The sequence below is a fragment of the Mesoplodon bidens genome, assembly GCF_964165515.1.
Source record: "Mesoplodon bidens genome assembly, chromosome: 7".
NCBI lineage: Eukaryota > Metazoa > Chordata > Mammalia > Artiodactyla > Ziphiidae > Mesoplodon > Mesoplodon bidens.
The window spans coordinates 61,485,482-61,500,830 of NC_138164.1; the positions used below are offsets into that span (position 1 = coordinate 61,485,482).

Below are 15,349 nucleotides of genomic sequence, written 5' to 3' on the forward strand. Positions count from 1 at the left end.
TGCTGTGTGACTTTAGGCAACTCTCTGCCTCACTCAGGCCTCAGTTTCTCCATCTGCACACAGGAAGGTCTGGGGCAGATGCTCTCTAAGGGCCCTTCCTGCTCCAACACAAGCCCTTTGCCTATACCAGCAGGTGAGTAAACTTCTAGATCTTGGATCCTGGCAGCTGAGGACTGGGGGTCAGAGCCGTACCTAGTGGTGCCTCAGTAATGTTCCGGGGGTCCCGCATGCAAATGAGGATGTCATCCAGCAGCTGGGCTCGAGTCTTCCGGGGGGGTGGAATAGGGATCCTCTGGGTCTGACGGGAGGTAAGAGAGCACAGTGTTATCCCAGTCTTCTACTCAGACTTTCATGGCCTCACCTCCTCATACAGTCACAATGACAGGCAGGGGAGAACTTGGGGGCACTAGGGAAAAGCATGGCTCTTTGAAGGTCCCAAGGTGACAGCCACCTCTGTACTTGTGGGGTCCTGAGGGGCAGTTCACATACACAGTGTGGTGGAAGTTTACCTGTTTCTCCTTGGGAACATAGTGTTTCTGAAGAGTGTCCAGCCTGGGCTTGCAGGAGCAGTACACGAGCGGATGTTTCAACATGTGCTGCAAGGCCTGTGTATTCTTCTGGATTCCTAGGGCAAAAAGACAAGGTCAAGGTCCATCCCCCTCCTCCTGGATGCCTCCCCCAATTTCTTCATTCCCCATTTCATAGCGGCCCTGGGTAAAAAGATGAGGGGCTCCAAGAAGAAAACACTGTTCCCATATCCTGCCCTGATCTGTTGTGGTGGTGCCAGAAGTTCCATCATTTGTTCAGTGAATACTTGTTTCCTATGTGCACAGATCCTGATGGAAAAATAGCATAGGAGTGGTGAAAGGGAGTGACGCCAAGTAACCCATTAACCTCAGGGGGTTACACTGCAGAGAATGACACCCAACAGAGTACAGCTGAGCACCACTGCAGATACTGTTAATACGGCAGAGTCTTAAATAAGGGGCCGGAGAAGGCACTGCCTCCCTTCCCTTGTCTCAAACCACACAGGGAGGATTTTGGATGTTCGCTTTGGAGATTAACTGGGCTGGGGAGGACCTTGGGAATCTGACCAGTCTGGGTGTTTGTTCGTCACACCCTTCCTGGAAAGACTTTGCCAACCAAAGCAGTTGGGTCCAGACTGGCTGGAATCTCTGAACATCTGTGGTTCCCCTAAAGCCAATGAAGGTCCAGGCCAGGGGTCCTGACAAGTAGGGCTCCAAACCAGAACACCCTCAGGGGCCCTTTGACAGACATTCAGACAGAAGATGACAACCTGGCCCGGAAAAGAGGCTTGGCACCCACCTTGGCTTTGCCCTGACTTGCTCTGGGCCATGGAGAGAGCCCCTTGCCCAGAGCCATTCTCCTCACGTACCTTTCGGCTCATTGAAGGCTGGATCAGGCTTGGCTGTCAGCAGCTCCTCAGAGCCATGGTACTTCCTGGAGAAGGAGGCAGATGGGAGCTTCTTCTGAGTCCTCTTCACCTCTCTGGGTGCTGTGGGTGGTGGTCTTTGGTCTTTCTCCTTTATCTCTGTATCATCCCTCTGGAAGGTGGAGGAAGATAGCCCACTGACCTGTGCCCCAGAAGAAAAAGAAAATGCATTCCCTTAACACTTCTGAGCTCTGTGTGGGTCCCCATGCTGGGTCCTGTTATGGGCAAGAACCCAGACTGGGGTGAGAGGAAGCAGACATGAAAATAGAAATTACCATACATTGTGATAAATGCTGTCACAGGAGAGAGCACAGGGTTCAGGGTGAGCCCACAGGAAGCCCTAACCAGCCTGGGGGGCCAGGAAGCTCACTGGAGGGTTGTTGCCTTAGCCTGAGCGAAGTCTGGAAGAACCAGAGAGCCATCCCCAGGTAGGCGGCAAGCGATGAGAAAGGAGGACTGTGGCAGGCAGGGAAGAGCATGGGCAAAGATGCAAAGTTAAGACACAGCAAAGTGCATTTGCGGGGAGTAAAATATTGGCGTGGTTGGAGGGTACTGTAAAGAGATAGATAGGCAGCTGTAGCAACAAGCAGGGCCCAGCTCAGTAAGGACCTTTAAATGCCAAGCTGAGGGTGTTTGTTTTTGTTTGTATTTTCTTTATCCTCACTGTAATGGCAAGCCATGGAAGAGTTTGAAAAGGGGTGAGTGAACATTGTCTGAATTCACTTTTTTAGCCTTACTGTGATGGTGTTATAAGAAGCATCTTTATGAAACCAGTAGGAATGTAATTATACCCTTAGTTAAAACTTATGGCTGACTAAAGAAGAAATAGAAAATCTGGGTAGACCTATATAACAAGTAAGGAGATCGAATTAGTAATTTAAAAACTTCCCACAAAGAAAAGCCAAGGATCAGATGTCTTCAGTAGTGAATTCTACCAAACATTTAAAGAATTAACACCAACCCTTCATAAACTCTTCCAAAAAAGAAAACAGAGAAAGAGGGAACACTCATTCTCTGAAGTCAGTATTACCCTGAAACCCAAACTAGGGAAAAGACATCACAAGAAAGGAAGACTACAGACCAATATCCCTATGAATATAAACACAGAAATACCCACCAAATACTAGCAAACTGAACTGGCAACATATAAAAAGGATTATATGCCATGTCAAAGTGGGATTTATCCCAGGTAGGCAGGGTTGATTTAACATTTGGAAATCAATTAATGTAATATACCATATCAATAGGTAAAGGACAAAAACCGCATGATTGCAACAGACACAGAAAAAGCACTTGGCAAAATCTAACACCCCTTCATGACAGAAAATACTCAACAAACTTGGAATAGAAAGAAATTTCCTTGACCTGATAAAGGGCATTTATGAAAAACCCCCAGTTAATCATAATTAATGATGAAAGACTGAACGTTTGCTTGCTAAGATCAGGAGGAAAAAGACAACATTGTATTGGAGGTTATAGCCTGGGCAATTGGGGGATTGTTTTTTTCAACCATGGTGACTCATAATTGACTGTACTGCTTAGGCCACTAGGAAGCTCGAACTGCATTTGGGCAATAGACCTCTATTATGAGAGTGGCAGTGCCCGATGTGCACATCTGAGTGACAGAATTGGCCTTGCACTTATTATTTCCTTTCCTGTGCATATCTTCCTTTTATCCAACTATCTCAATTATTTTTTAATACTTGTTTGTTTGTTTATACTCTGTTTTGTTCCAAGAAGGTTCTGATTTAGTTCATAAAGATACTTTTATATTGTACGAATTTGTATGTCACTCTAAGTCATGTGTGGAACAAGTAAGAGATGAATGGATAGAGAGTTAGATAATTTATGGGTGGATGCACACCTTGGAAAGATCTGGCAGATTGGAGGGGCAAGACTGGAGGCAGGAAGATCAGGGAGGATAATAATGTTACAATAATAAAGTTCAAGGGGGCCCTACCAACTCCTCCAGCCTAAACTTCCCTTTTCCTACATGTCACCTCTCTACTGTATTTACACTGAATCATTCATCGTTCTGTACGTACCATTTTAATTTCCTTCCTCTGTACCCTGCTTCACGCTGTTCACTCTGCCCAGAATGTCCCTGCTGCCCAGCTCTTTACCTTGTTAACTCCTGCTCAGCCTGCAAAGCTCAGCTCATTTGAACTGCTTCTAGGAAGCCCTCCTGGTCTAGGACAAAGGCATCCCTCCTTCCTCTAGGCTCCCAGCCCCTGAGTTTTCCTCAGTCTCAGCACTGACTGCATGCATGGTTCCTGTCCATCTCCCTTATTAGACTGAGGACATCTTGAGGGCAGGACGCATGTCTCATCCATCTGTGCTCCCAGGGTTCAGACGCAGCATCAGAGGTGAGGTGACCTTACGCAGAGAGGCAGAGGCAGCAGCAAACCCTTCCAAGAAACTGGTCTGACCGACGCCCCAGCCAAATCCCAGATGTTGTCTGTGCCACAGGACCACGACCTGTCCCCATGGGTGTCCCTACCAGTAGCCTTGGATCAGTGGAACTCCCAGAAGGGGCTTGCAGGCTCTGCCAAGGGTGCTTTCTGGTTTCCAGAACTGCCTTGTGCTCAGTTCCAGCTGCCTACAGCAGTCCAGCCATCTAAGGGTTGGACAGGAACACGTGGAAGCTGGGAACAAGTGGGCAGGGGCAGGTGGGTCCAGGCACCTGGGTCAAGAAGATGGACTCTGTGCTCTGGGTGTCCTCATCTGACGGGTGGCCTGGGCTGAGGCGGCCAGCAGCGTCGCTCCGGCGGGGTGTGTCCTCACCACGCACAGTGGAGTCAGAGCAGATGGGAGGCAGGGGCACGAAGGCCTGCTGGGAGAGGGGAAGGCCCTCCGGGCCCTCGATGGGCATCTCTCGCTCCACAGCAATGGTCTTGGTGGCGGGCAGCTCTTTAGTCAACTCTGCCTCTGTTTCCAGCATCTCCTTTGAGGAAGACTTGATTGTGGTCATGGGTGGGTGATGGAGAATCAGAGGCTGCTTTGGCACCTTTGGGACTTGGGTTTTCACCTGTCATGGAAGAAGGGCTGAATTGGTTTGCTTCCTAATCAGGATCTCTCCTCCTGGATATCACCAGCCTAAGGCTAACTGGTATAGTGGTCAAAAGCACTGGGTGAGGTCTCACAGGGGGAGGGAGGGGGCAAAATCACACTTACTGGGCATCTACGATGTACCCCGTACATGACAATGTCGTTTTATTTACACCTCAAATTACCCAGTGAATAAGTGTCCTCATTTTATAAATAAGGAAACTGGGGCTCAGAGAGGTAAAATGACTTGTCCAAGGTCACAGAGTTGTTCAGTGGCAGAGGCTCCAGGCCTCATTCTGGATGCCTGACCATATCACTCGGGCCTGCAGCAGCCTCATTCCTCTGATCAAGGTGTCCCACAGTGCTCTTGACTCCCCTCGGGGACTCCTAGGAGGGCCTGGGGGAGGTGGTCCCACGTTCTCTGGAAGGCAGCAGCACCAGGCCCCTTTCAGGGTGCTAGTCCCTGCACCTTATATAAAGACCCCTATAGAAGGCAAATCTCAGGGTTTAGACCCAAGGCAGTAACTTCTTTCCCACTGAACTGCTCAGCTTCCTTAGTTAGCAAAAGCCTGTCATTCTACCCGCCTCCTCCTCCTCTGCCTCATCTGCCAGGAGAGAGCCATGGGCCCAGTTTCCCTCATCTGGGCTTAGTTCTGCTTCCCCTCCCTAGTTATACAGTGAATTGTTTTTATTCTTTGTCAAAGGTATTTGGTCCACTTATATCTGTACTTTGACAGGCCATGCAGTGCAGTGGAAAGATCTCAAGCACAGTCTATCATTTGAGCTTACAAAATGGGAGAATAGTCCCTGCCTGCCTATCTTGCAGAGTTCTCCCAAATGAGATGGCGTGCACAAATGTACCTAACAAACTAGGGAGTGTGACAGATGACTTTTATATAATAGGATTTACAAAATAGGATTTTATAAAATAGGATTCTTTTTAAGAAAATATTTCCTTTTTGGAATATGTAAAATCTCAGTGTTTAGACTTGAAGCCTGAGGGACCCAGAGTCTTTTTTCAGAACTCATGCCTCAGTGTCCAAAACACCAAGTGCCGTCATTTGCCGGCTGGTGGAGAAGGGGCCACATTAATTCCTCCCTCTCACAGGTCTGTGCTGGAGGAGTGCTGGGGATGCTCTTTCTCTATCCCACCACCACTTTCCTGAGGGAAGACTGGATAATCTGATTGGTCAGAGGTTGAGAGCCACTGGACCCTGTGTCCCAGATGGGCTGGACTGCTGAGCATCAAGGGCAGGCCGTTTTATCTTCCATTTGTGTTCTCACACATAGAGGCCTCATAGTTTTTTGGTTACACATTGGGTGGGTCCAGGCCTGCTCTGGCAGGTTCTCCATTTTCCCCCCCGTCTTGTCCATGCCTAGTATGAGGGAGGGCCAGCAACCTTGGTCTATGTAACTGAGTGAGTAAAAGGCTGTACATCCAGCCCATCTCTGGGAGCACACAGGGAACATGTAGGCATCTCCAACCTGCCTGCAGGCCACACAACACTCTCCAGTCTAGCCTGCATTGGAGGTTAGATGGTGTTTGCCTAGATTCACAAAGCATTGATGTGCTTCTCATTTGGCCACTGATACTTGGTGTTTATCCGCTACTAGTTGGAACTGTAGCGGTGCCCCTGGGCCCCAACACTACCTTTTAACAAATCAGTTATTTTACCTCTCTGAGCCTGTTTCCTTGTCCGTGGTGAGGGTTACAGGGTAGCATGTGTGCAAGTTCTCAGTATGGGTGTTCTGTACGTGGGAGAGAGGATTACGTACTTAGCATCCGGCTCACTGATTGTGCCCTTCCCCAGCTGGCTGATGGGAAGGGAAGTAGCAGGATCCTTAGAGGAGGCAACAGACAAGGGGAAAGATGATGGAAACCCTCTGAATTTCTATTTCTGGTTTTACATGCTGCTCTGGTCCTCTGAGGGCTCAAGACAAGAGCTTGGCTGTACAGAAACAGACAGGGTTGGGCGGGTTGGGCAGGGAATAACTGTAATTAACTTTCGGGATCAGCAATGCCCAGTCCAGCTTTTGGCTGGCTATAGGAAGACTATAAAGTTCAGGAGGGAGCAGCATTTCACAGAAATTTCTGAAATCCTTAGGATGAAAGAGGGATTTGACTTACTTTACGGCATCCCACAAGGCAAATCTAAGACCACTAGCTGGGGGAGGTACTGAGGGAGCAGACTGCTCTCAACGGGAGAAACGCTTCCTAAGATTCAGGCAGGAGATATGTATTCTAGGCCTGGTGCAGCCATTCACGATTACTACAGGTGACTATATGACCTGCATTTGTAGGGGTTTGGGGAGTTTATAAAGTGTTTTTATATCATTGCTTCATCCAGTCCTCTCAGCAGCTCTGAGAGGTTTTAGAGTTGAGAAGCTGAAGCTCAGAGAGTGGAAATCTTGCCCAAGTTCAGGCAGCTAGAAAAATGGTGGAGCCAGACTCACACCTGGGTCTTCTGACTGATTTCTCTCCACTTTTCCACAGCGTCTCCTCTGGACCTCAGTTTCTCTGTAAAGTTAGGGGGTCAGACTCAATGCCCTCCCAGGCTCCTCCCTACTCTGACTTTTGGGTCTCTGACTGGCTGGCTTGTCTCTCCTGGGTATATCTGTATGTAAGAGAGCGAGGGAAGGAGAAGACAAAACTGCGGATACAAACCTAACGGAGGGATCCCAGGTATTGTGGGAGGGAGCAGCTCTGCTGCCAGGTTGGTCTGCAGGCACTGAAATAGGCTCCACTCCCCCTGGGCTTGGGGGGTCCTGCCTTTGAAGCCTTACCTTCCGAGAGTCCTTCCGAGGCATCAAAATGTGATGCTTAGCCTTTACCATCTTCCTTCGAATTAAGTGGATTCCCAGCCGCTCCTGGAGGAAGCTTTTTAGCAGTGGAGGGACCCCTGGAGCCATGGTGGGAAAATAAGATTACCATTAGCTAACATTTACTGGGGGCTTCTGTGTGCCAGGCACTGTTCATGTACATGTATAAACTTAATTCTCACACCAGCTCTAGGAGGTAGGTACCTATATTATGCCCATTTGACAGGTGAGGAAACTGAGGCACAGAGAGGTTAAGGAATTTGCCCAAGGCAATGAAGACAGTGTAGAGTAGAGATTAGAATAGAATACCCTATTGTCACTCCAGGGCCCAGGATTCTAAGATGCCTCCAGCTGCTGCATCTTGCACAGTGGATTCCAGTACTGACAGAGCATCTACTGCATTCAGTGTGCTCTGGGTGGGGAGGGCTCAGCAGTTCGGCCTCCCACTCCTCCCCAACTGGGAAGTGGGGAGTGAGTTCACAACAGACCTGTTCCACAAAGCAAAGTGTCGTTATAGAGCCCATGCAGGATCTAGATAATTCTGTACTCCATTCCCAGCGCTGCCTCTCTGTTGCTGTGTGACCTTGGGTAGATTGTGACCCTCTCTGATCCTCAGTTTCATCTACTGTGCACGGAGACAAAAATGCCCGCTTCACAGGTTTGCTGTCAGGATGAGTTAGTGCAGAGCATGTACTCAGAGGCCTCTGTTGTTTTCTACAGCCCCCAACGCACTATGAACCTTGTCCACCCACGACGCAGAGCAGGGCTCGGCACTGAGGTAGGGATGAGGATGCCCACATTGCTTCTTGGAGACTGGGTTCAGGGGGCAGGTTTCTGGGTACCGTACCTTGTGTATGGGCCACTAGAGGGTTGTTACGAAAGATGAGCTCGCAGAGAGATGGGAAGAGAGCTACCGGCAGAATGGCATCTTCCTTTGCAATCTGTAAGGAATGCGGGAGAGCATCAGATCAACACCGCCCTCACCTCTGCCCAAGTGCTTCAAGGCCCCACAATGCAGGGCTGCATGCTTGCTAGGTCTGGGGCGAGGGTGGGGCTGGAGGAGTGAGGCTGCTAGAGACAGGACTTACTGCTGGGCAGTACTGCTGGGCAGTGTCTTATCCTGCAGCTTCACCTGTTCACACTCAGAATAACTCTGCCCCTCCTGTTCAAAATTCCACCATCACTGTTTCACATTTGAAAGGTAAGAATTTTTTTCCCTTCTCCACACTGAATAGGTAGCTTATACCAAATATTAAGGATGCTGGTGACAAAATAATAAGAACAAATACATTTAGCACTTGTCTCCCAAGGAAGCGGGAAATTTGGCAAGGCGTGGACTTTGACTTCAGGATACGTTTTGTCTGACACCTCAGTGCAACCTCTGCACACCCGGTCAGTCTGTCAACAGCACTGATGGTCTCTTTCACTAAAGCCTGTTCTGGGGAGGGATAGGGGACAGGAGGTCAGGGGGACACGTGCACCTAAGGGATAAGCAAAGCCAGTGGGGTAAGGGAGACCTCGTGGCTGTCTGGGGCCCCGACGCCACACTACCCCTATGAGGCCAGCCTCTGAAGGGCAAAAGAAATACACAATCCTTGTTGAGAAGAGTGGCTGGAACATCTGGGGACAACCTTGGGCAGGGTGTCTGTTAGCAATGAAATAGTATCAGAGGGGCCAGGAGCTGGGCAGTGGCCTTTCGGATGCCTAGACACACTGAAAGGTGTTGAGTCAGGTTTGGGACCCACAGATAGCACTAAGGGCTGGGAGTGGGATGGTATTTCAATCTGACTTCCTCTGGAGCCACACTGGGTAGCAGTAGGTGCCCACGGGGCAATTATCTATTCATTTTCTTTCATTTTGGTTCCTTCAGTCAAATATTTACTGAATGACTACATGTACCAAGCACTGGGTTGGGACTGAGCAAAAGAGATACAATTCCTATCCCCGAGGAACAGTACCTAGTGGGAAACAAGCACAGAAGAAACAGTAGTAACACAAAGGAGCATGAATTTACAACAGTGGTTACTGCCACAAAAGACAGGCGCATGAAGGAGTAGGGCGATTTGACCTATAGTCACAGGTAAGAGAAGGCGTCCCTGAGATCTGAAGGACGGGCAGGAGGTAATCAGTGAATGCAGCGGGGGATGTAGTATGTGTCAAAGAAATCTCTGGATTAACCGAAGCCATTCCCTCTACTTTCTGGGCACACAGCTAGACTCTTTCTTCCTGCCTCCTAGGCAGCTAGATGTGGGCATATGACTCAGTTCTAGCCAGTGCACCTGGGTGGAAGTGATTAATGCCGTTTCCAGGTACAGCCCATTCAAAACCTCCTGTAGGATCCTCTCTGTCTCTCACCACCCTCCCCTCACTCAACCGTCTATCCATCAGTTGCATAGGATCCAATAAAGTACTCTTAAGGTCCCATGCGATGACAGAACCATAGCCAGAAGGGACCTGGTTCTCTGAAGGATCATGTGGAAGGCCACCTACCAACCAGGAATATCCACAATAGATTTTGTAAAAGCAAGAAATAAACTTTTGTGTTCAGTCACTGACATTTTTAAGTTTGTCACAGCAGTTAGTATTAAACTTACTCTAATGCAGAGAGGAAATGTTCCGTACAAAGGGAAGAATGTGTGAAATGTCTCACAGCAAAGAGGAGGAATGCCTGTTGGAAGGATTTAAAGAAGGCTAGTGTGACTAAAAGCAGAGGGAAAGGGTGGCTGGTGCAGAATGAGGCTGGGGATGCAAGTATGGGCCAGACCAAAGATTAGAACCCATGAGATGAAGTTTTAGAAATATGAGGACCTAGGCTAGTGCTTCAGGAGGGGGATCCACATGGTAGAGTAGGAGGATGTGGAGCTCAGCTGACCCCACAAACACATCAAAACCACATCTACATGCAGAACAGTTCTCATGGAAAACTAACTGGAAACTGGCAGAAGAACTCCTAAACCACCAAGGCTGCAAGAAAGATTCCCACGTAATCGATTAGGACAGAAGGAAAGCACTTGGTCAGGACCTGTGCCCCGGGGAGGGGACTAAGAGGAAAAGGGAGATCGCATGGGTGGGGAGTGAGCGGGTCGAGCCACAGACAGGGTGTCCCCGGAGGGGACAAGGGGTCCTGCAGGGAGGAGACAAGCCCCTTTGCTGTCTGGAGAAGTGCTGGGACAGACAGAAAGGCTGAAGAAGCCTAGACTCCACTTGGGAGGAGTGCACGGGTGCAGGCTCACCCCCAGACAGGGTGGACAGAGGTCTGCCTAGCAGCTGCCGCCGCACCACACCCCCCAGTGTGAGTCGAGAGAACACCCCAGTGCCGCTCTTCCATGCCACAGCCTGGCACGGGATCTAGGGCAGTCAGGTCTTGGGAAAAGACTCCATCTAGGGATGCAGAGGTGGCTCGGGGGCCTGGGGTGTGGTCTAGGTGGGCAGTGGCAGCCACTGTCGCACTTACTCAAATAGCACTACAGAAGCAGCCCAACTTCCCACAGCTGCGCAGAACTTCAATTCCTGAACCAAAACACCGTGATCCCCAGTCCCAGCCTAGGGAAGGCTCCAGCCCTGCCCACTCTATGCCACAACCTTGCACTGGATCTGGGCCAACCATAACGGGGAAAAGATGTGACCTTGGGCTGCAGCTGAGTGGAGCTGCAGATGCCTACAAAGGAGAAGCACCGGACCTCTATAAGGGCACAAGCCCCGCTTACTTCAGCACTCCCCTCCTTCAGGGCAAGGCCCCAGTGTGGGGAGAAGGGAAACACACACACCTGAAGGGAACGGAGCTCAAGCTGGACCCTCAGGGCTTCTGCTCCAGCAACTAGGCAGCAGGCCCCACCCCCGACTGAGCAGAGAGGAAGCCCTGCCTCACACTGCTGGAGGCTCCAGCTAATCCAACACCAGCCACACCCTCATTTTAGTGGCCAGCACACCCTGAGGAAAGACGTGGCTGCCATCCACATCAGATCCAGCCGTCACCCCAAAGATACTGGGTACACCCAGTCTACATATGGATGCTCCCACATAAAAACATCCATTCAAGACCGGGGATTGGCCAAGATGGTAGAGTAGAAAGACCCTAAGCTCACCCCCTCTCACAGGCACACCAAAATCACAACTATTTACGGAACAACCATTGATGAGAAGGACCAGAAGCTAACAGAAAAGGTCTTCTATGCCTAAGGATATAAAGAAGGAACCACAATGAGATGGGTAGGAGGGGTGGAGTTGCAATATAGTCAAGTCCCATACCCTTGGGTGGGCAACCAACGAACAGGAGAAAAATGACAATCGCAGAGGTTCTCCCAAAGAAGTGAGAGGTCCAAGCCCTACACTGAGCTCCCCAGACCAGGGGGTTCTGCACTGGGAAGATTAGCCTCCAGAGCATCTGGCTTTGAGGGCCAGCAGGGCTTACTTTAGATAGAGTCCCAGAGGGCGGGGGGAGATAGAGACTCCAGTCGTAAAACACACGAATATCTCACACTCTGGGACCCAGGGCAGAAGCAGTAATTTGGTACGAGCCTGGATTAGACCCATCTGCTGATCTTGGAGTCTCCTGGAGAAGCAGGATGCAACTGGAGCTCACCCTGGGGACATACACAGTGGTGGCAGCCATCTGGGGAGCTCATTCTGCCACGTGGACACTGGTGCTGGCAAGCGCCATTTCAGAATCCTCCCTCTAGCTTACTAGTCCCAGGATGCCGTGATGCCCTGGTTCAACAGTCTGTAGACATCAGTACTGGGAGACCTCAGGCCAGGCAACTAACTGGGAAAGGACACAGCCCTACCCACAAGCAGACAGGCTGCCTTAAGAACCCCTGAGCCCACAGCCACACCTGGACATGGCCCTGCCCACCAGAGGGCCCAGGACCTGGCCCCATACACCAGGGTGCAGGCACTAGACCTGAGGCCCTGGGAACCAGTTCCACCCACCAGTGGACAGGCCCCAGCCCCATAATCCCTTGGACCCAGCCCCACCCTCCAAGGATCCTGCTATAGCCTCGGCCCATTTTTACCCACCAGTGGGCAGAGAGCAGCCATAAGAAAACTGCAGCCCCCCAGTCTGCAGACATGGCCTGCCCAATAGCAAGTCAGACCCTGCCCTGGGACCTGCTGGACCGTGGCCCTGCCCACCAGAGAACCTGGTCTAGCGTCAGACCCAGCTTCGCCCACCAGCAGGCAGACACCAGCCACAAGAAAACCACAGCCTTGTAGCCTGCGGAACCAGCACACCCACTAGTAGGCCATATCCTGCCCTGGGAATGGCTGGGCCCTAGCCCGCCCACTAGCAGGCTGACATGCACTTCAGGATACCCCAGACCCCACAGCCAACTGTGTTAGGAATCGGCCCACCCACCAGCAATCTGACACCACCTCTAGGACCTCTGCGCCCTGCAACCAGACCCCAGGAAACATCTCTGCCCACCGGTAGTCCAGCACTAGCCCCAGAACCTTCCTTCACCCACCAGTGGACACACAATAGACTGAGGTCTCCTGGATCCTGATTCTGCCCACCAGTAAGCTGGACCCAGGGTGCCCCAGGGTTCCGCAGTCAGCCACCTCATGACTGGGTCCTACGAACCAGCGACAGGTAGCCTCCACACAAGGCAGGGTCTGGCAACCAACAGGACCAGGGGCCAATCAAGTCTAGCAGACCACCCACATGCTCAGACTGTGCACACAGTCAGCCTGTCACAAAAGATCCACACAGCATACACAGCTCTGGTGATGAGAGGGTAGTGTACTGCTGGGACACACAGGACATCTACAAAAGGACACTTCTCCAAAGTCGGGAAACAGAACCAACCTGCCAAATCCATAAAAATAAAAACAGCAACTTAGGCAAAATGAGGTGAAATAGGAACATGTTCCAGATGAAGGAACAAGCTAAAACCTCAGAAGAAAAACTAAGTGGAGATAGGCAATCTACCTGAGAAAGAGTTCAGGGTAATGATCATAAGGATGATCAAAGAACTTGGACAAAGAATGGATGCACAGAGAGAGAAGTTAGAAGTTTTTAAACAAAGAATTAGAAAATATGAAGAATAAACAAAGATGAAGAATGCAATAACTGAAATGAAAACACTATGAGGAATCAATAGTAGACTGTATAAAACAGAGGAAGAGATCAGTGAGCTGGAAGACAGAGTAGTGGAAATTACTGCCACTGAACAGAAAAAAGACAAAGAAATGAAATGAGGACAGTTAGAGACCTCTGGGACCACATCAAGTGCACAAATATTTGCACTATAGGGGTCTCAGAAAGAGAAGAGAGAAAGGGGCTGAGAACATAACTGAAGACATAATAGCTGAAAACTTGCCTCACTGGGAAAGGAAACAGACATCCAAGTGCAGGAAGCACAGAGAGTCCCATACAGGATTAACTCAAGAGGACTACATCAAGACACATTGTAACTAAAATGACAACAATTAAAGATAAAGAGAGAATACAAGAAGCATCAAGGAAACTCCCATAAAGCTATCAGCTGATTTTTCATCAGAAACTCTGCAGGCCAGAGTTCAGAGTAAAGATTGTAAACATGATCAAAGAACTTGGGAGGACAATGGATGCACAGAGGGAGAAGTTAGAATTTTTTTAAAAAGAGAAAATATAAAGGACAATCAAACAGAAGTGAAGAATACAATAACTGAAATGAAAAATACACTAGAAGGAATCAATAGTGGTACAGAAGAACAGATGACTAAAATTTGAAATTGAGATCCGCAACTGAATACAATCACACACACACATACATACATACACATACATCTACATATATATAGAGAGAGAGGGAGAGAGACTGCTATACAAAAATTTCATGGTAACCACAAACCAAAACCTATAATAGATATACACACAAAAAAGAAAAAGGAATTCAAACATAAAACTAAAGATGGTCATCAAATCACAGGAGAGCAAAAGAAGAAAGGGAAAAAAAGACCTATGAAAACAAAAACAAAACAATTAACAGAATGGCAGTAAGAATATACATATCGATAATTACGTTAAATGTAAATGGGCTAAATGCTCCAACCAAAAGACAACGAGTGGCTAAATGGTTAAAAAAACAAGACCTGTATATATGCTGCCTATAAGAGACTTATATTAGATCTAGAGACACATGCAAACTGAAAGTGAGGGGATGGAAAAAGGTATTCCATGCACATGGAAATCGAAAGCTGGAGTAGCAATACTCATATAGACAAAATAGACTTTAAAATAAAGACTGTTACAAGAGACAAAGAAGGACACTACATAATGATCAAGGGATCAATCCAAGAATATATAACAATTGTAAATATATATGCATGCAACATAGGAGCACACCAATGTATAAGGTAAATGCTAATAGCCATAAAAGGAGAAATCAATAGTAACACAATAATAGTGGGGGACTTTTAACACCCCACTTACATCAATGGACAGATCATCCAGATAGAAAATCAATAAGGAAACACAAGCCTTAAATAACACATTAGATCACATTGACTTAATTGATATTTATGGAACATTCCATCTGAAAGCAGCAGAATACACATTCTTCTCAAGTGCACATGGAACATTCTCCAAGACAGATCACATGCTGGGCCACAAAGCAAGCCATGGTAAATTTAAGAAAACTGAAATCTTATCAAGCATCTTTTCCGACCACAACGCTGAGATTAGAAATCAACTACAAGAAAAAAAAAACTGTAAAGAACACAAACACTTGGAGGATAAATAGTATGCTACTAAACAACCAATGGATCACTGAAGAAATCAAAGATGAAATTTAAAAAATACCTAGAGACAAATGAAAATGAAAACACGACAATCCAAAACCTATGGGACTCAGCAAAAGAAGTTATAAAAGGAAAGTTTATGGCAATACAATGTTACCTCAGGAAATAAGAAAAAATCTCAAACAACCCAAACTTACACCTAAAGCAACTAGAGAAAGAAGAACAAACAAAACCCAAAGTTAGTAGAAGGAAAGAAATCATAAAGATCAGAGCAGAAATAAATGAAATAGAAATGAAGAAAACAATAGA

At 48.4% G+C, this 15,349-nt stretch overlaps 1 protein-coding gene across 10 annotated transcripts in view; it reads right to left on the bottom strand.

Moving 5' to 3' along the window:
* XRRA1 (X-ray radiation resistance associated 1) overlaps positions 1–15,349 on the bottom strand; it is a 94,500-nt gene that overhangs the window by 8,103 nt on the left and 71,048 nt on the right. For 8 of the 10 annotated variants that reach the window (XM_081240304.1, XM_081240301.1, XM_081240298.1 and 5 more), the window contains 6 exons: positions 8,169–8,262; positions 7,286–7,401; positions 4,137–4,481; positions 1,397–1,595; positions 510–625; positions 193–298 (listed from right to left, as the gene is read on the bottom strand). In XM_081240304.1, the coding sequence (XP_081096430.1) occupies positions 193–298; positions 510–625; positions 1,397–1,595; positions 4,137–4,481; positions 7,286–7,401; positions 8,169–8,262 (976 nt within the window). Of the gene's footprint in view, positions 1–126; positions 299–509; positions 626–1,396; positions 1,596–4,136; positions 4,482–7,285; positions 7,402–8,168; positions 8,263–15,349 lie in introns of those variants that run through there. The other 2 variants (XM_081240299.1, XM_081240300.1) reach the window with 2 other exon arrangements.